Raw genomic sequence first — 19,888 nt, forward strand, 5'->3', positions numbered from 1 at the left:
GAGCGTTGCCCACGCCCGACAGACGGCAGGGATGCTCTGCAGCCTCTGAGCACCTCCAGCGTGCCGTGCTTCTCCTTGAAGAATTAAAACGAACCTTTCCACGTGAGCCGGACCCAAAGCCCACTTAGGCTGGTGGGAGTTCTCCCTCCTGACTTCCAGCAGGGGTTAATTAAGCGCCGTGTCGTTACCCGCGCTCCTAGCGCTACAAATTGATGCGGCCGGGATAGGAAGAAGTTACAGCTCAGGAAGGGACGCAACGGGGCACGTGTTCCACCAGACTTTGGGGGAAGCAGAATGAACACACCTGCCTGCCCCATGTGCACAAGGGCAATGGGACACCTGCAGGCTGCCACGCCACCCCGTTTGTGGGGGCAGCAGATTTCAGGAGGGAGTGATTTTCTCAGAGGAAGTCATGAGCCCAAAGCTCCCCAGTTTTATGGTGGAATAGATAGAAATAGATGAATAAATAAATAAATGATGCAGAATAGATGTAACCCTCAGTGGGAACCCAAATAAGCACGCTGCTGCAGGAATGGGTCACCTTCTTTATCGCCCTCCACACTATGGGCTCAAAACCTTCAAGCCACGAATACAACGGCTTCCCTCCATACAGAGAATAGTAATTTGATACAGAAAATGCACTGCTATTTTCCATACTTTGACCAAAGCAGCTCCCCTTAACTCCCTGAGTCAAGGCAGGGATCCTCTTGGCCCCCCGGTTTGTGGGATGGGCTGACACCCGCAGCACAACAGCACGGGCACCGGGAAGGAGTGGGGTAAAGCCTTCATCCTAAAACTGCAGCTCCTGCTGGGCTGAGTCTCGGCCTTTTCTTGGCAGCCCCACTGCCGAGAGCGTGCTGGCAGTGGTAGGGCACCAACAGGGAACTTGGGGACGGTTCCCACCGGAATGCCCAAGGTGCAGGAGGCTGAAGGGTTTGGCTTGGGGGTTTTGGGGTCATTACCCACAGGTGTGAGTTTTTGCCACGTTACTGGCAGTGGATGTAACTTTTGGAGAAGACCTTCTAGTCACAGGATATCACACCAGCGACGTGCCGGGGGAGGCTGGGATTTGCTAAAGGAGGGCAAGATCCCCCCGTCAGAGGGGGGTCCCGCTGGGAAGGGTGGCAGCGTGCAGGGCGCAGCTTTTGGGGCAGACCCTCCAAGATGCTCCAGCATTTTTGAACACGATCCCAAAGACAAGACGGGGAAAAAAAGCAGCCAAAGGAAAACCACCACAACGATGGCCATGAGCTCTGCCCCCCTCGTCAGGACCACCAGCTTTCCTGGGAGAACGCCGGGAGGCTCCCACCCAGAGGCAGAAAGGAAGGTGAACTTGAAGGATTGATAGGAAACGCTGTTGGCTGATTAAGATTCAAAATGATTGCAACACTAGGCTCAGGGAGGGTAGCAATTAGTGTTTCAAGCAAGGACAGGATCTGAGCTGACGTGAGTTCTTCCTTGGTTCCCCTCCCCACCTCCACATAGCATGTCTGAGATGCTCTCATCATATCTCACGTCCTTAATGCCCCGTGCATGCGACTTGCAAATCTCTGCAGCCTATAATTAAGAGATACTGTCACATCTTTCTGTTCCACTAACAGAATAATGGTTTTCCTGGGCAGAGGCTAAGCTGAGAAGCTTATTTTCAAAGCAGGAGACCATTATCCTTGGACAATGCTCTGTGCCCATGACTGTGCCTCATTATACCAAATGCTCAAAGCTGCACGGGGGGGAGCCGGCTGGAAACCCAGGCTGCCGGGAAGGGAAAGTTTTGTGGGTTTTTTACCTTCTGGGTTCCAGTTCAGCTCTGGCTCAGGACAGGATCCTGTGGCACAGTCCCACACCCCGTAGGCAGCTCAGCACCCGGTGCAGCAGCGGCCAGGACCCGCGAGGGGCACCAACTTCAGCAGGATGGGAACCCAGCAGAGGGATGGAGGGGACACCAAGAGGTCCCTTTGGTGCAGCCAAAGGTCCTTTTGGCAACCCAAAGAGCTCGTGTGCCACCTCTGCCACCCGCTGCTGCTCCGGATCGGCTTCCCTGGGGCAGCCGGAGGGGCTCACCCAGCTCGGACCCGCCACCCGGCTCCATTTGGTATAACGAGGCAATCGGCTCCATGAGGAATGCAGTGACTTTTCGTTTGGGTTTTTAGCACTGCCCCTGTGAATGCATACCTCATCATATCTCTCTCTGATCAGGCTCTTTCTGCTTCTCTCTGTTTTATTCCCATTCTTTCTTCTCCTTTTCACCTGGTCTATCCACATGGACCATGAAGGTCTCTTGAAAGGTAGGACCACGTGCTGCCAGAAGTCCGGCACATTTAGCTTTTTTTTGGTTTTCTTTTGTGTTTTTTTTTTTTTTTTTTCCTTACTCCTTTTTGCAATTTGTTTCTTTCATAGCTGAAACTCTCCCTTCCCCTCCCTACCCCCATATACCCGCCTCCACCTAACACATTAAACAAGACCACCCCCACCTCCTGCTGGGGTCGGGGGTACCCCCGTGCCATACAAGCTGTGTTTTGCTCCGAGATGCTCCAGGGCACCCCCGAGCACCAGGCAGGCCCCCCCTCGGGCCGGTCCCTCCACGTGCAGCGGGACCTGGGGATGGTGGCAAGGGACACGAGTGAAAAGGCTGGATCCTAACCGCCCGGCACGCTTTGCCTCAGCCCTGAAAATCCTCCCCCCCAGCTCCAGCCTCCCATCCCAATGATTTACGGCACTCAGGATGACGTTTCCCAAATGGTCACGAGCTGGGTGCTCTGGTCCTCTAATGCGCCCATCAGCGAACCCCACAGAAATCCATTTTAACAGGGTTATGTCGCATCATTGTGCTGATGAGGATCTGCTTCACCCTCCTAATGCACTAACAGGATGAACGGTGCTGGAGAGAGGTAAAACCAGGGGCAGGTTCGGGAAATGCCGTGCCGGGCTGTCTGGCACTGCAGAGCCCACGGTAGGGAAAAAGCTGGTTCTAGATCCAGTTTTGACTGAACCCACCCCAAATCTTGGGAAAGGATGTTTCAAATAAAGGGGTCTGGGTTTTGCCACTCTCTGCTTGACATTAATTGGACTTTCTAACCACCAGTCCTGCTTGCAGACTGAATTCTCCCCCCCCCCCCCGCCCTCCAGAAGGAGCCGCTTACAAAGCTAACAAGTTATTATTTATTGTGATGCCAAGTTAACACGAGGTCTCCGATATCGGGTTTGTCTTACTGCTTAATTTACAAAGTGCTGATGTAAGGAAACGCGGTACAAAGCTGCAAGCTGTGCCGTGGGACACCAAATTCCTCTCCCACTGTAGAGCTGCTGCCATGAGGGGAATGGCAAGGGAGAGATGTAACGCCTTCCCCGGGCTGCTCCCATGGCCGAAGAGCATTTTGCTCCTTGGCCCCGGCTGCGTGTTAGCCGTGCCTCCATCAGACACACCTCGGTGTGGGCGCTGGCGACGCAAAGGGCGAGTCCCGAGATGCTATTTTAATGACAAATGGCCCCAAACTCAAGAGGCTCCAGGAGACTTTTCTCAAAAAGCAAACAAACAGGAGGCTGAGTTACTTTTTTGATTGATGACTCTGCAAATACGGCGCTGAAATAGAATTTTTTGACCGCTTTTGAGAAAAGCAAAGAGCAGGGTAGAGTGCCACACCGGGAGGCGAGCCTGCCGAGGCCAGGACTAAAACAAAACGAAATACACAAAGAGACAGGAACGGTGGGGAGGAAAAAGCCTTTAAGATACCTAAGTGATCTCGTTAGGTGTATTACACAATTTGCATGCTGATCAGACAAGCTCAAACATGAACTAATGACTAATTGATATGAAAATTAATTTTTATACAAAGCAACCCACTCATCCTCGATGCAATACAATCTTTATTTATGAGGTACCAGTCCTTGCCCTCCGGAGAGAAAACAGCTTTTCCCCAATTTTTCATTAAAAGGTTTCTCTAAAAGGTTGCTTTTTCCTGTGGGTCAGACTATTCATTTTTCAGTGACCTGGCTTAATCTTTCTAAGTGAAAATGAGAAAAGGGTAAAGAATTGAGCAAACAAGCTCAGATGCTCAGAAATAAGCCTGGAAAGGTAAATTCCCACGAGTTTTGGACGCTGCACAGAACTTGGCATCCCGTGCGTGCCCCCTCGCAGTGCTTTGAGAGTTCTCCCCGTTGCATGGAGCTACCTAAACTGCAGAGCGGGGTTTTGCAGGGAAAGCTGGGAGCGAAGCTCACTAAACTCAGGTTACACCAAGGTCGGCTAAAATGCTAGGAGAAAGAAAGAAAATCAGCGACGACAAGGGAAGGATATTTACAACATGGATCCAGTCGGGCTGATCTGAGCAATCGATGTCATACGGGTAAAAAAAAAATAAATTGCTTTTTAAAATGAAAAAGCACGAAGGGTGGGCTCGCAGAAGCACCAAGCACAGCACCAAAAGGCAGCTGTGGGCCTCGGTCACCGAGGTGGCTGCGTCCTGTCCCCACTTCCTGGGGCGGTCGGAGGCACCCACCTTCCTCCTGCCTCGCTCAGCACAGCCGCCCGCTGGGTTTAGGTGTGAATATCCAGCCCTTGGTTTGCAGCCGCCTCCCTTGCGAGCCCCGTTCTCAACCCTCGCTGTCTGTCTGTCTGTCTTGTGCCACCAGCGACGAAGACAACAAGCCCCTGCCCAACAGCCAGACGTCCCTGGACGGCACGATAAAGCAGCAGGAGAGCGACGACAGCTTGGTGGACTACGGCGAGGGGGGCGAGGGGCAGTTCAACGAGGACGGCTCCTTCATCGGGCAGTACACGGTGAAGAAGGACAAGGAGGAGACAGAAGGCAACGAGAGCTCGGAAGCCACGTCCCCAGTCAATGCTATCTACTCGCTGGCATAGCGCAGGACACTGGCACCACGAACAGCCTGCGGGGTTCGTAGTGGGTGGGGGCTCACCAACAGCCGCCGCCGCCACTACCTCCAACACAACCGTGTGAACTACCGAGGACATTAAAAAAAAAAAAAAAGAAAAAAAAAAAAAGAAAAAAATATAAAAAAATAATCCAAGCAGCCAGGCAGACCAGGTGGCTGCCAACGCCATCTTCTCCTTCGCAAACAAGCAAATGGCAAGGACTCCCGAGGCGCGGACGGGCTGGAGCTGGAATCGGAGCTGAAGCGCGGGGCTGGAGGAGGCGCAGGGTGCAGGAGAGGGGTGTGGGGTGCAGGAGTGCTGTCCCCAGCTCCCCCAGGTCCTTTTTGTTCTTTCAGGAGGGAGCAAAAATTCTGTTTAATATTTATAGGAAGGTTCCAAAAAACTGGGGCAAAAAGGAACCTGGGGGAGGGAAGAGGGCTGAGCAGAGCACCAAGAGCGTCATAAAGGCATGAAAGAAAAGGAGAGCGGTCGATATTCGGGCAACACCCCCAGGGCGCTGTACTACAGCCATGTCCATCCTCACGCAGCACCTTGCCCATAGCCTCTCCCAAGCCTCCCTCCTGAAAGACCGAGCAGCACCTCGGCTGGGAACCCGCTGGGACCGCGCAGGACCTCGTGCGGGTGCTGAGCCGCCGTGTCCGTGTCCCCTGGGGGCCACCCGCCACCTCCAGGTGGCTCGGGGGAGTCCTTGGAGGACAAGGAGCCGCAGATGAGCTGCAGGTGGGGTTTGCTGCAGGACGGCCGGGTGCCGCTCGCCCACCCAGCCTGGGTGAGGTTCGCTTGCCAGGGTAACAGCACCGCTTGTCTGGGGAACTGCAGGCAAACCATTTTCTTTTAGTCTTTGCTTTGTGGGAAGTGGGGGGAAAAGCGCCCCCAGAGCACGCCTGCTTTCTTTTAAAGGCAACTCCATAAACCTTATGTAGCAAAGAGGGAGTGGAAGCAGGACCAGTATTAACAAAGGATGAGGGGACCAGAAATTGCTTATTTAAGGAAAAGAAAAAAAAAAAAAAGGCAGAACAAATGACCACAAACACACACAAACAGCCAACCCAACCACCCGGTCAGGCCGAGAAGCACCCGCAGGGACCAGGCGGCAGATCCCTGCCATCGCCCTGCGCTGCAGCTCCGGAGCCCGGTGGGGACACGGACACGCGTCCCTCGGGGACAGCACCGAGCCCCTCATCCCCCCCCAGCAGCAGGGGATTCTCCAGGCCGAGTGTTCCCAGCCCACCCCTCCTCCTACCGTCTTACAGTGGCCTTTCCCCCCCCCGATCAATCAGCCTGAGAGACATTTCCACGCGCGCGGAACCCGCCTCCGCTCCGTTATTTTACATATCAAGAAAACGCAATTTAGGTCAAACCCGTTAGCACGCCGCAACCAAAGCGTCTCGGGTAGGAGTGCTCCTTCACATGCCTTACACAGCTTCGAACTTCCCGGGAAGTTTTAACGAACTGATCCTAACCCCCACAACCGCTTCCGCGCCCCCTAAGGCGGCGGGCGATCCGCCGGCCCCGTAGGAGTAGGACACTGGGAGCCGTCCCAGCGGAGACCGCATGGATCCTTGTAGAGGGTAGAGTTTTCTAACAGACAGTACGTAGTGGCCAACGCCGTGTGTATCCTCCCACTTCCTGCACTTTCGAAACCAAAGGTACCTTCGCGGAGAGAGATCGGATTTCTTCGGACCATTTCACGGACGTCGGATGATGTTAGGATGGATTTTTCTTTCGTTTCTTTCCTACGGAGGAGGGTTTTGTTCAGCTTAATGGATTAAACGCAATAGGATTAAAGCAATTATTCTTTTAGCTTGCAAGCTGGTTTGCTACGAAGACGTATTGCTAACGAGAATAATTCTACTAATATGGATTGCTCACATGTACTTCGCCACCTTCTTGAAGCTGCTAACGGCACAACGACCCTGCGCTTCGGGGAAGGGAGCCTGGGCCGGGCCAGCACCACGCAGAGAGAACGGGACAGAGCTGGGAGGGAACGGAGCAGCAGCGTCACCCCCGTGTAGAGGCGCTGATGCGATCCCATTCCCACCACTGCCGCCAATGTGCTTTAAGGAGAGCATCCCCCAGCCCACCCAGCAGTCGCCCTCAGTTTGGAAGCAGACACGTTAAGCTCGATGTAACGCGGCTCTCGGTCACGGGAATCGCCAACGTGACAGCCCACGGCTGTCCTGACAGTGGCGCTGAGTTTGCATAACGTGGAGAGAGCAACCTGCAGCCTTCACCACCCAGCAGCAGGCTCTGGGCACAGAAATTCTCCCCGCTTTGTCTCTGCTTGGCAGACCGGCTGCTCACGGGGACCAGCAATCTCTCGGCTACCATACGGCATCTCCAACCCTGGAGGAAGCTGGTCAGGCATCCCTGGAAGCAGGGTGCTCTGTGCCGTGTGTCTGTATTACGTGCCATCTGTATTAAAGCCTCCGTTTGTGTCCTGCCCTTAACCACAGCTTTACTCAGCAAACCTCTCCGGGTCCTGTTGGAAGCAGAGCAGCGCTCCCCACGCAGCTTTTCCATGCGTGCCCAGCACACCACGGCCTCGGCGAGCAGGGAACGAGCTGGGCTCAGCCTGGTCAAGCCCCAGAAAGCTCTTACAGAAACACTGAGAATCCGAGCATCGCCTTCCTTGTGAGCACGCAGGCAAGGAATGCTATGCCTGCAGAGGGCCCATGAGTTACTTGTATTGGCTGTGTGTAAAATTACTCAAAAGCTGTAAGATATAGTCATTTTTTAACTATATTTCATTGCAACTTCTCCTAAAGTTTCAGCAGGGATCAGCAGGGAGGTGCAGGAGGGCTCAGACCCACCCCACAATGTCCATTGAGGGGTCCCTGTCCCTCGCCAGGACCTGCACAGCCTCTCCAGAGCAGGGCATGCTCTGACCTCCTCTTTTCCAAAAGATGCATCTTCATTAAGGAGCTGAATTACGGGCAAAGGCTTAAAAAATTAAAAATATAAATAGAGAGAGGTGAGCCAGACCCAAATCAAAGAGCTCTTAGAAGCTGGAGCAAGGTAATTTGGGTCCAACTCCAACCAAGCAAAGCTGAGCCTGCTTCTAGAAGAGCCTGAGCCCACACCTCAACCCTGCCATGGCTTTGGACACCAGCTCTGCTGGGAGCATTCAGGCACGGCCCCCCCGAAACACAGCACGTGGCCTCGTGACGTCCTTCATGCGCACGGCCAGCTGGCACCGACCACAGGGTCACGAGCACGGGACAGCAGAGTTGCTGCTTTGCTGTGGTCGAGGCTGCTCCTGTCCCCTCTCAAGTGATGTTGCAGTGAGACAGAGAAGCTGCAGGAATCACCATGATTTGGTACGAGCCCCCCAAAACACGGATACAATATCCCCCCCACACACCCCCCGTCCAGCACTGCCTTCTTGCAGAGGAAAGCCCCAAGCCCACACTGAGCGGCCACTTCTGCCCCCAGAGATGGATCCGGCCATGGGGAGCTGCTTTAAGCCACCGGCTGAGAGGCAGCCCCCTGCCATGGGGCTGGGGCGAGGGCACAGCCACGCAGCAGCACCACTCAGCTGCCCCATCCATCCCTCACCTGCCCCATCCATCCCTCGCCTGCCTTATCCATGCCTCACCTGCCTCATCCATCCCTCACCTTCCCCATCCATCCATCCTTTACCTTCTCCATCCATCCCATCCCTCCTATCCCCATCCCATCCCTCCCATCCCATCCCATCCTGTCCATCCCATCCCCTCCATCCCACCCCCTCCTTCCCATCCCTGTCCCATCCCATCCCACCCCCTCCTTCCCATCCCCATCCCATCCCTTCCATCCCACCCCCTCCTTCCCATCCCCATCCCATCCCATCCCATCCCTCCCATCCCCTTCCAGCAGCTGCCTCCCCTTGGCGCAGGTCCCCGCGGTGCTGCGGGTCCAACGTGCAGCCTAACGTCGCCGTGCCAGGCTTAATCGTGTACTAGCAGCAAACGGTTTCAGTTAAGCAATAAAAAATAAACCAACCTTGTAAACGTCACAAATAATAATAATAAAGCCTACCCATCTTCTATTTCTTGCACTACGACCTGTTTTATTGAGGGAAATAACTGCTTTTCTGGTCCTAACAGAGCACCCGCTGCGTCAGTAGCTCCCCCTGCCCAGCACCCCCCGTCTCTCCGTGTCCTGCACCAGTGGGCATCGGGCTCTGGTTGTCCAACGCAGTACAACCCCGTGTCAGACACACACCACAAACCTCTTCCTTTGCGGTTCAGAGTTCTCCATGTGTGTTTCTTCTGCTCACGCCACAAAGAAAATATTGGGCTGGTTTGTTTTTCTTTCGTTTGTAAATATCTCTCCATCCATCCTCTCTGTAAAACCTCCTGGTTGGTCTCAAGTATTCTGTGTATTTATTTGCCTTTTTTTTTAAAAAAAAAAAAAGCAAAAAAGAAAACACCTTTGTGTTATCCCACTCGTCCCAATGAGAATTGTGTATCTGAAGCTGTAAAATTAACACTTTACGGCAAGATTTATGGACTCCAGAAAAAGTGTTTAATATAAGGACTTATAAACTGACTGCATGAGAGGTGAAAGAAGGCCAAAATACTCAGATATCATTTTTTTTGAATCACTGTAAAAAGAAAAGACTGGATTTTTTTGTATAGAGAACACTAAACATATAATAAAACATTGTTCAAAACTCACGCTAAGCCTGCGCTTCGTGTCCAGCAGCTTCCAGCCCCAGGTGACACCACGCCATCCCCCGGTGTCACCACCCGGTTTGGCCCCATCCGCGCCCCCAGCCCTTCCCCAGAAGCCCAACCAGAACCCAGAAATTGTGGTGGGACACCGTAGGCTGAAGGATGGACTCGATGACCTTGAAGGTCTTTTCCAACCTAAATGCTTTTATGATTCTCTGAAAGGGGAGGTGGTGGCACGACAGGACCGTGCCCCAGCCCAGAGCACCCCGCGCCCTTGCCACGGCTCGGTGGCCCAGCTGGGGAAAATGTGACCGAGCAGTTTAAAAACCTCAGCTGGCCCCTTGCTACCCCGCACAGGCAGCCCTTGGGGTACCTCGGCAAAGCCCTGCACCAAGACTCACGCCCTGCGTGCTTTGCTTTGGGAAGCATCGCCCCCAGCCAGGCGCAGGGGCTGAGCACCGCTCAGGACCGTGCCAAGAGGCGAGAGCAGCAGCCGGGGTGCAAGAACGGGGGCTCCTGCACAGCTCCTTGGCCCAGCACGGCGTTTCTGCAGGGGACAGGCTGCAGGGCTGCTCCATCAGGGGAACCACCCCAGGAGCAGCAGTGACCGCTCTCGGTGGGCTGCGTGGGAGCACAAAGCCCTCACCAACCACTTGGAGGCCGATGAAGCCTTGGAGCAGCCAACAGCAGCCTTTCCGGGCAGGGAAACCGAGGCATGGAGGTGTAAGGCTTGCAATCCAGCCCAGCAGCCACATCCAGTCCCCAGCTCCCCGGGCACTCGTGGTGCTGGCTGGCGGCTCAGCCGCACTGCAAACCACAGCTCTGCCTCCCTCCCAGCACTGACCACAGCATGAACACCCTCAAGCAGGCCAGAGAAGCCGGAGCAGGGAGCCCTCACGGCCCAGCAAACATATGGGGGAGTGTCAGGGTTTAACTCAGAGCCCCCCCGGACCCGGCAGCTCCTGGCAGAGGAGCTCTGTCCCTCCCCGGGGCCGTTCCTGCACTTCCCGGCCTTCCCCGCCTGCCCCCGAGGCTCCGGAGTGCTCTTAGCAGCAGCTCCCTCGTGCAAAGCCTTGCCGAGAATGGGCTGAAGGAAGGGGGGGAAACACAAGGCTATTTCGCTAATGAAGATGTAATTGCTGCGGTCCTCGCTAATAGGATGAGAGTATTAATGCTTCCTGCTCCAGAGCCGCGGCGCAGGCTTTATCCCCCCCTGCCCGCCCCCTGAGGAAGAAAAGCACCTCTGCAGCTCCAGGAGAGCTCCCCAGCACTTACCGGGGCAGTGGAGGCACCAGCCATCCTCGGTCCCCTCCCTAAAGCCCTTTGGGATGGGGAAGGATGAAGCAGGAATCACACTTGGCCTTGATGCAGAAGTTCACACTAGCTGGATCCCAGGGATCCCTTAAAACCTTTGGGGATCCCCAAAGTCCCACAAAACCTTTGTCTTGTGTGCAAAGCAATAGGAACCGAGGGCTGAGCCTCCAAGTGCAGGTGGAGGAGCTGTGGGGCTTAGAGGAGGGCGTCGGGTGGTGACACAGCCAAACGGGGCTCTAAAAACACCCCCGAGTGACACCAGGACTCAGCCCAACACGGCCCCCTCGGCAACCTGGATTGGCAGCTGCCAAAAGATAACCGGCCTGATCCTGATTTCACCTCCAGCCATCCTGAAGCACCCACACCCCGGTGTCCCCTGGCCCAGCAGAGGCACCGACCCTGTGGCCACTGTCTCTGCTGCCCCTGGGCACCCGCTGCTGCTCCATCGACTCACAACAAAACCCCTCTGAACCAGGTGGGCTCAGCCAGGAGGACCCTAAATAAAACCTGAGACCCCTCATTTCCCCACCCTGCCCGCTCCCTGACAGATGCTGCCCGCTCCCATCGCTCCTGTTGGAAAAAGCAATTTTATTGCCCCGAAGCAAGCAACACGGGACCCATCCTCATCCTCACGATCGATGCAGGGAGAGACGCACACACATTAGTGCTCGGCCCTTTTTATGGCATTTAACAACACTTCTCCCCTGACCTCTGCCTGCCTGGGGAGGCAGCAGGGCCTGGATCGATGCTGTCAGACCGCCCCGATTGCCCTCGGAGGGGACAGCTCCAGCTCCACCCGTCCCCATTACTGTAGCTAAGAGCCGACCTCCATCAGCTCTGGAAATATTCAAGGGAGCCCTTACGGAGCTGTTCCCCCTCCCAGCTGCCATCGCTGTGCTCTCGGTGTGCGTCTGCACCAGGACAAACACCCGAGGGGCAGCGATGCCCTCGTAAGAAGCAGAGAAAGCTCCGGGGAGCTGCAAGAGCAGGGAGGGAGGAGAGGGGCAGAGGAGAGCAGCAGGACCCCCCCTCTCCTCTGCCCTCCATCCACGGATGTGGATTTTTCACATCCCTCGGGTTCCCTCCGCTCGGTGCCCCCACCAGTCCTGCTGGGCAGGCAGCAGCGTGCAGGATCTTGCCCCGTTCCTCCTTTCTGTCCACCAAAAGTGAGCAGAAAAACGATGTGTGGCGGCAGGGAGGAGTGGAAGCCCGCTGGCATGTTCACACACACACCTCCGCGAGGCAGTGGTGCCCATCAGGGAGCACCGACCACCCCAGCAAGGGCTGTAGGAGGGGCCGTGCCCAGTTTCTGCTGGTCTCACCCCAAACCAGCAGCTGAGAGCAGAGGAGGGAGAGCAGGGCGAGGGAAGGACAGGGAGGACCGGCGGGCGTCCTCCCCACCCTGCGCCCCGGCACACTCCTGCCTGTGCCCGTCTGGCTGGAGGAGTCTGGACCGCTGGAGCTTTGCCAATCAATAGAGATACTAATGCCTTAATTACTCCTCCGTAATTGCAGGCCATTAACCTGTGGACAGCCCGGTGCCCATTGATCTCCTTCCGTTATTAGCAGGTCTGTGCCGGAGCTGAGAGGAGGGCTCGGGGCGGCCGTGCCACCTCCCCACCGCTCTGCTCCCGCTTCGCCCCGATGCGATCGGAACTGGCTCCTTCCCCCAGACCTCAGTGCCCGCAGGGTGTCACAGAGGAGGTCCTGGAGTGTCCCTGTCACGTCTCATAGTGTCACCCCCCTGGACAGACGCCCCCCTTGCAGCCAAGCTCTGCAGAGTCCCCGGCCCCCAGCACACAGATGGGGTCCCACATCTGACAGGGGCGCTTGGCTCAGCGGAGCTGCCCCAAATTTTGCTAGAAAGCAACTTCCACAGCACGCACATGAACCTGGCAACATTCACATACCGCTCCACACCTCTATTTAAGCAGGGGGGTGTGCACACATAAGCCTGGTACTGCTCACATACAGCTCCAGACGTCTATTTAAGCAGGGGGTGCTCACACAGCCCGGCTATGTACACACGTAATTACATCCATTTAGCCCCGGGGGCGTGCATATCTATAGGAACACGCTCACGCTGCACAGGGGTGGGCATCCCCGTTGAGACTCCCCAAGCTGAGAAAGGTCCCTTTTTTCTGCTCCCACCCCCCAAGACATGGGGCAGCTCAGCCCCGAGGCCCCACACCTGCTCCGGCCCCAGGGACGGGGCGAGCTGGAGGCGATGGGCGCAGGCGAGGGGTCTCTGCCGGAGCCAGGAGCAGCAGCAGCCACGGCTGCTGAGGCTGGGCATGAATTATGCATGATGCTGCGAGTCGCTCTGCCTCTCTGACTGGTCCTTGGACTGTGGCAAGTGAGGTAAAGGCAGAGGGAAAAAAAAATAAAAAAAAATACCCTCTCAAGGGACCGGCGTGGTGGTTGGCAGCGAGCGAGGGAGCGCGCACGCAAGGAGGGAGGAGAGGGAGGAGCACATCCTAATGCAGAGATGCTGCAGTGGCTTCGGGCGCACACAGCCACGCTCGGGCAGGCAGCACCAAGCTCTGCCTCGCAGCAGAGGCTCCAGCGGCAGCGGGGCCCCGCTCTCCCCCAGCTCATGCACAAGCAGAGGGCCCGCATGAGGTAAGCGCGTCTCCATCACTTTCCTCCAGCCAACGTGGGAGGAAGGAGGCCGCGGATTTCTGGGCACCATTTCCAGCACAGCCAACTCTCCTCCGGCGTGCGTGGTCGGGAAAAGCGGCCGCATCCTGCTGGGTCCCGCGTGGGGCCGGGGAGGTGAGGGCACGGGGTGGGCGCGGGCATTTCTCGCCATGCGATGGTTCTGCAGGCGCAACGCAGGCTCTGCCTGAGCTGGAGAGGAGCCGGGGGTGGAGTTGGGAGGAAAGGGGGGGCTACGGCGGTGTCACTTGTGGCAGGGGCTGAGCCGAGCAAGATTGGCACAGAAATTGCTGTTCTGGAGCAGGTTGGGGATTATTAGTTATTAATTATTGCAGTTACGCCTTGCCTGATGCGCTCTGGCCGGTGGCACTTCGGAGAGCCCGGCTCGCGCTGTCAGGATGCTCGGCTGCTGTGTCTGGGGGGGTCGGAGGGGGGCTGCAAAGCTCCGGCTGCACAAAACTCCTTCGGCACCTCCAGCACGGGCTGGTGGAGCCAAGAGCAGCACAGTCCGAGGAGCCGAGCTTCCTCTTCAGACAGGGAGGATGAGCGCGGTGTCCCAAATCCCCCCCACCGCCTCCCACGAGGGGTGCAGATCTCGGGTGGGGGTGCGAGCTGTGCTCTGGGGGACGTTGCTGTGATTGAGGCTGGCTGGGGATTTGCAGCTGGGAGCGGGGGGCTCTCGGTGCAAAGTCACAGACAGAAGCTCACCCACGGCTGGGAGCACCCGGCAGGGTTTGGCGTGGCTCGTCCCCACTCGGGGCTGTGGTAGCAGCGGTGTGCTCGGGGTGGGGGGGGGGCTCCCGGTCCCTGTTTTAAACTTCCTGAGCTGGGGGGCCCCCCCCCCCCCCCCCTCTCCCCCCCCCCCCGCCCCCCCCCCCCACCCCCCCGCATCCCATCCACACCGATCCCCGATCCCTGTTCCCCCAAGGCTTGCACCACTCCCACGGCATTGTTGTTCTGGCTGGGCTGGGGAGCATTCCTGAGGCTGTAATCTCCCTAAAGGAACACTGGTTGCTTTGAGGGGGGAGGCAGCAGCCTCTGTCCGAGGGCGGGGAACAACCCGAGCCCTCCCTGGCAGCAGGATTCGGCCAGCCCCAGGGCTCCTGCTCCTCCTGGGCCACCTCCAGGCACGTCCACAGGGAGCTCCCGGGGCACAAAGCTGAAGCACAGGATTTAGGAGCAGGTTTGCATCCCCAGGGGAACCTCCCAAGGCTACATATTTGGCTGCAAGCCTGGGAAAGCCATCTTCTCGTGCAAGGTCCCTGACCTCTTGGCACCTCGGCAGAGGTAGAAGTGTGCCTGCCACCCCCTAGGGCAGCTCAGGATCCCAGGCTCAGGGGGAAATCAGAGCAGGGCACCGCACACCCCCCAGAGCTGGGGGACACCTCGCCAAGTGCCCTTTTTGGGGCAGCGAGGGAAGGCAGAGGCTGGCTGTGCCCTTGAGGTCTGAGCGCGGCTGGCAGCAGCACCTGGACAAGCTCAACCCCCAAAGCTGCCTGCTTTGCTAGCACAGCTCCCAAACTTTCTAGAAATAACCGCACTTTCCAGGGAGAGGCGAGGGGGGCCCGTGCCCGAGGGAAGATGCCAAGGTTGAGCTCAGCCCAGCCGCGTGCCCTGCCCGGAGCACGACTACAAGGGACTGAGACAAAGGAACCGCAGGGCTCCTCTCCCCCACCTGATCCGTTACTGCCCAACAGAGCAGCAACCACTTCGCTCGCTGAAAATCATTCTGCAGAGAATCCAGCAGCCTGTGCTGTTACTGCCTCTGCAGACTTACCACAAGCCAGGCCAGTGAGGGGCATCCCAGGCTTTAAGAAAAGTGCTCGGAGAGTTTCCCTTGAGGGGGCCGGGCACAAAGCGAGCCCCCGCAGCCATGTGCCAAGGGGAGAAGTGGCATAGACAACACTGCCAGCCATCCCCCCGCACAGCTGCAGGCACTGCTCGCCTGCCTGACCGTGTCAGGCTTCCCAGGCTCGAGGAACCAAAGCCGCAGCCCGTGGTGATCAGGGGCACCCAGAGGCAGCACTAAAGCCCAGACGCACAGGAGGAGGTAACAGGCCTCCCTGGGGTCCTTTAGGAGTCAAACAGTGCAGGTGGAAGGGAGGGAACATCATGAAAACCCGCTCTAACGAGCTCTCCCAGGCTCTTTCTAGATCAGCGAACCAAATCTGGCTCATTTTGGGTTCCCAGACACTACCTGGCTCTGGGTACCTGGGGGGCTGTGGACAAAGACCAGGTGTCTTGGCAGGCAAGGAAACAAGGTCAAACCTCAAGCTCTAAAAAGCTGTTCCGATGAACCCAAAACATGTCATTGCCCCCCCCCCCCCTCCTCCCCACCCCCTTTGACACACGCCCTTAGTCCCATTGCCACGACACAGCTGTAGGGTCCGGGATCCTACCGGAGGGACCTTCAGCACGACCCCGGTGTGGATGCCCCAAGAGCTCAGCAGCCTACATCCTAAATTATCCCGTGTCATTTATCGCACACCCACGGAGCTGCCGGTCCCGCAGCAGAGCTGTAAAGCAGGGAGCCCCTGCTCGGGAAGGGAAGGGGGACGGGTGGGCGCCCTGGGCAGCTTCGTGCTTGTTATAAGGCGGAGAGCAGCGTGGCACTAGCTGGAGACGCTGAGTGTTAAGAACCACTTTCACAGAGACAGATGAGAAGGTTGAACATAAGGTTGAACATGAACGTCCTTAGATGATGCTCTCAGAGGAGCAGGATGGATGCGCCATCGTTACGGGTAGATCCCAAGCGTTTCCCAGGAGCTCAGAGGGATCCTGGCACCGTTTCACCACGTCCCCCAGCATCCCCATCACCCCGGCACACTCAGCAGTGCAGCGGGGCCAAGGAGCTCTGCGGGGCTGGGACGGGTGCACGGTGCCTTGCAGGGACCTTATTTTTCCTCACTCCAGCCTCTCCCGGGGTCCAGCTCTCGCCAAGTGATTTACCAGACAGCGAGGGGACAGGCTCGGGTGCAGGTAGGGAGCTATTTATATCGGTGCCACATCAAAGAGCTGCTGCGGGTGACGCCACGGCAGCACCGACAGCACAAAGTGGGTGAGTTTGCGAGGCTGACGGGGCTGAGGATGTCCCGAGGCTGTGCGTGCTCAGTGGGTGGTGCCGTGCTCTGATATAGGAAAAGAAAACCTGAGATCTGAAGCTTTATTTTGGAAAAGTTTTAGTTTGGGGAGACGGTGGCAGCAAGTGCAGGGCACAGCCGCACCCCGACCCCGCTCCCATCCCCTCTGCCAGGACGATCAGGGCTCTCTCAGCTTCTCCTCCGCCACAACCCCAGCCCAGTATCTGCATTTCCTACACGGAGAGGCTGCGGGCTTGCACCCCGCTGTGCTTGCGCCGTGGTTTGCCGTGCCACGGATTTGCGGGGGATCCTCTATAAGGAGCACCAAATACCTTGAACTTGAGCGACCCCAATCAGCACAGTAACAAGGATTTCAGGCAGACATCATCTCTCCAACACCCACGTGCTAACCTGGAGTCACTCGTGGCCTTGTTTTCAAAGTCTTTGAGCATCCTTCCAGCTGCTATCGACTCAGGCTATTGATTGAAATGCAAGTCTTCGGGGAGAGCTTAGGAGCCACATGCTGGCGGCCTCGGTCGAACACCGCGCTCGTGTCCAGCTCGGGGGGAAATCCAGAAAGATTTCCTCCTCCCCACCCTCGGCTGGTGTCTGGAGCCGGTGCAGGGAGCTCTGCAGGCAGTTTGCATGGCACAGAGTTTGGGGCTGGACTTCCAGCACCCCCAGGCTCTGGGGTGATTACAGCCAGAGATGTGATCTGGGCCAATTAAAAAAAAACTCACTGTGAAGCTCAGGTTTTGAATTCCAGCTGCCCGACACACCAGAAAAGCAGCAAAAAGCATTTATTTGGGGCCACTCGCAGCTTTGGCTGTTTTATGGCAATTAGATTTCGCCGCGCCAGCGGCTCCGGTCCCAAAGCCATCGCCCTTCAGCCGTGTGCCTGCAAGCTCTCCATCAACGCCCCCTGACCAAAAGCAGATCCCTGCTTTGTCCTCCGCACAAAGAGATGATGAGCTGTGCACGAGCACCAGGCCCTGCCTGCTGGATGGGGGCTGAACTAAACCAAACTCCCACCGAGAGCCTCTCACACTGGGGTGCTGTGACCCTTGGTGCACGCAAACGCACCGCCCAATTATTTAGGGAAAAAAGTACTTAAACACAGAGAAAACAGTGCTTGGACGCCGCGCCTTCATGCGGCTGTCCTGCTGGGATCGCATCAGGAAGCCCTGCTGTTCCCCGCACCGGGGCACCAGATGGGTCTGTCCTGTCCCCAGGTGAAAATAAACCTTCCCCCGATGTTGGGAGCTTCACAAAGCCATCGGGACAGCCCAGCCCGCGGCCGGCCAGGCCTTGATTTCACGTCGCGCTGTACAATCCACTCCTGCATTGGCCCCAGCAAGGGGCTCCCAGCCCCCCCCCCGGGCTGTTCACCACGGGGCCATCTCCCATAAAACTGATGCCAGAGGCAGGAGAGGCTCAGAGCCCTGCCCGCCAGGCAGCGCCGTGCCTGAGCAGCTCCCGCATCCCACGGCGGCACCTTCCCTTCTCAGACTTTTCTCCCAACTTTTTCAGCGTGTTTGGCACCGAGCTGAGCTTCTGCTCCGAGCTTCTCAAGAGCAGAAGGTGCCGATCAAACACTGATCCTGATAAATACATTAAAATTAAGTTAATCAATGATAATAAGGCACGGCAGTGTAGCCCAAGGGCGTGCACAGGGTGAGAGCGCCCATCCTGTGCCCCCCCCCAGCTCGTCTCACGGCCCCGCAGAGCTGATGCCCAAAGCCTTTCCTCCCTGAGCCGAGGCACCGAGGTTGTGAGATGAAACCAGAGACCTGTTAGTGACCCTTCCCCTGGCACCTTGCCCCCTGCACACAGCTGTACAAACCCGGGCACCCCCACAGGGGCAGGCACCTACAGCAGCCATCTGATTTGCCCTGTAGGTTGCACAGCTGTGGGTTACTTTAGGCACCCCCCCGCACACGTGAGGCTCTTTCCTCCCCCCCATCTCACAGACCAGATCCTTCAGCCAGCTGCGCCACCCCAGAAATTGCCTTCGGGCTTTCCCCCACGCCTGGGAGCCGCAGCCCTGCGAGGGGAGCAGGAGCAGCCCCTACCCGGACGCGGGTGTCGGGGGGAGAAGCGCCTTGGTTTCCATGGACGGGGTGATTCTGAACCGCTCCAGGTGTAAAGGGGCTCGCAGCGCACCACAGCCCCCCAGCACTGCTGCACGAGGGGGGAACCACAGCTCCCAGCCCAGTGAGCAACACGCACCAGGAACCACAACCCCAGCAAACCCAACCCCATCCCCGAGAGTCGGAGATGCCCAATTTGGGGGCCCAGCAGCCACAGCTAACCTTTCCTCCAGCCACAAGCAAACACGTTTGCAGGCCGCACTACCCTGGGATAGGTTTTGCTGCTCGCCTTCGTTTCTAAAAGCACAACAGGGCTCAGGCAGCAGCTCCAGGGGGCAGGCGGGATGCTGGGGCTGCTCCCAGGGGAGGGCCACGGCCACAGACACCACCCAGGGGTTAGGAGCACAGCACAGCAGACCCCGGACTGGCAGCAGCCACCAGGGGAGCTCAGGCTCCGCAGCCACATCAAGTGGTTAACCCCAGCTCTCACCGGGGAGCTGCCACCCTACAGCACCCACTCTCCTCCTCCAGGGCCTTGAACACCCCCCAAGGACTTTCTTTTGTCTGCTTTCCTCCCCTACCTCCTTCAGCACGTTCTCCAGCCCCTGTGCTGAGCCAAGAGGGCAGAGCTCAGCCCTCTAGCAATTACACTAACGAGGGCTGATGGCCATCACTCACACCTGGGGGCACGGGGCCGGCCAGGCCCCCCTGAGCTCTGGGGGCTCGGGATCAGCCTCCAAGACCCCCCTGCTCCCCGCACGGCAGCTCTCAGCTCCATGGGGAGCTCCACAGGGACAGGGGCTGAGCTCAGGGCCCCTCTCCCTCTGCCACCAGCCATTTCCCTTGTCCCCAGGCCGGGCTGCTGAACATCTCAGCCGTGCACCTCGCTTCCCCTGCCCACAGCACGGGCACAAGGCTTGGCTGAGGCTCAACTGAAAGCACCTGGCTCAATCCACCCCACCTGGGTGCGAGTTCCCTGTCTGCAGATGCCACCTCCATCCCCCCGAGCAGAAGGAGCCAGGCTGGGCGCTGCAGAGCACGTGCTGGCCCCACACCTTCGCCCTTTGTGCTAACGCCGCAGCCCACGGGGCAATAAGGAACGCGTCCAGCCCCTGCAACCCCCCACGGGGCTGCAACCCCCTCTGGGGGGGCTTTGGCCACTGGGTTTTGGGGACTTCACTGCTTAGGATTGTT

General features: G+C 57.7%; 2 protein-coding genes across 25 annotated transcripts in view; both read left to right on the forward strand.

The window, feature by feature from the left end:
- Nucleotides 1-5,889, forward strand: part of NFASC (neurofascin) — an 81,573-nt gene extending 75,684 nt beyond the window's left edge. For 13 of the 24 annotated variants that reach the window (XM_035346914.1, XM_035346922.1, XM_035346926.1 and 10 more), the window contains 2 exons: nucleotides 2,274-2,285; nucleotides 4,630-5,889. In XM_035346914.1, coding sequence (XP_035202805.1) covers nucleotides 2,274-2,285; nucleotides 4,630-4,861 — 244 coding nt within the window. In that variant the 3' untranslated portion in view covers nucleotides 4,862-5,889. The remainder of the gene's footprint in view (nucleotides 1-2,273; nucleotides 2,286-4,629) is intronic. The other 11 variants (XM_035346917.1, XM_035346928.1, XM_035346938.1 and 8 more) reach the window with 1 other exon arrangement.
- A 7,415-nt stretch (nucleotides 5,890-13,304) lies between these two features.
- Nucleotides 13,305-19,888, forward strand: part of CNTN2 (contactin 2) — a 29,813-nt gene continuing 23,229 nt past the window's right edge. Inside the window, exon 1 of the mRNA XM_035346953.1 lies at nucleotides 13,305-13,488. The gene's annotated coding sequence lies outside the window, so the exon portion shown is untranslated. The remainder of the gene's footprint in view (nucleotides 13,489-19,888) is intronic.

Source organism: Oxyura jamaicensis, chromosome 26, assembly GCF_011077185.1.
Source record: "Oxyura jamaicensis isolate SHBP4307 breed ruddy duck chromosome 26, BPBGC_Ojam_1.0, whole genome shotgun sequence".
In the NCBI taxonomy this organism is placed as follows: Eukaryota; Metazoa; Chordata; class Aves; order Anseriformes; family Anatidae; genus Oxyura; species Oxyura jamaicensis.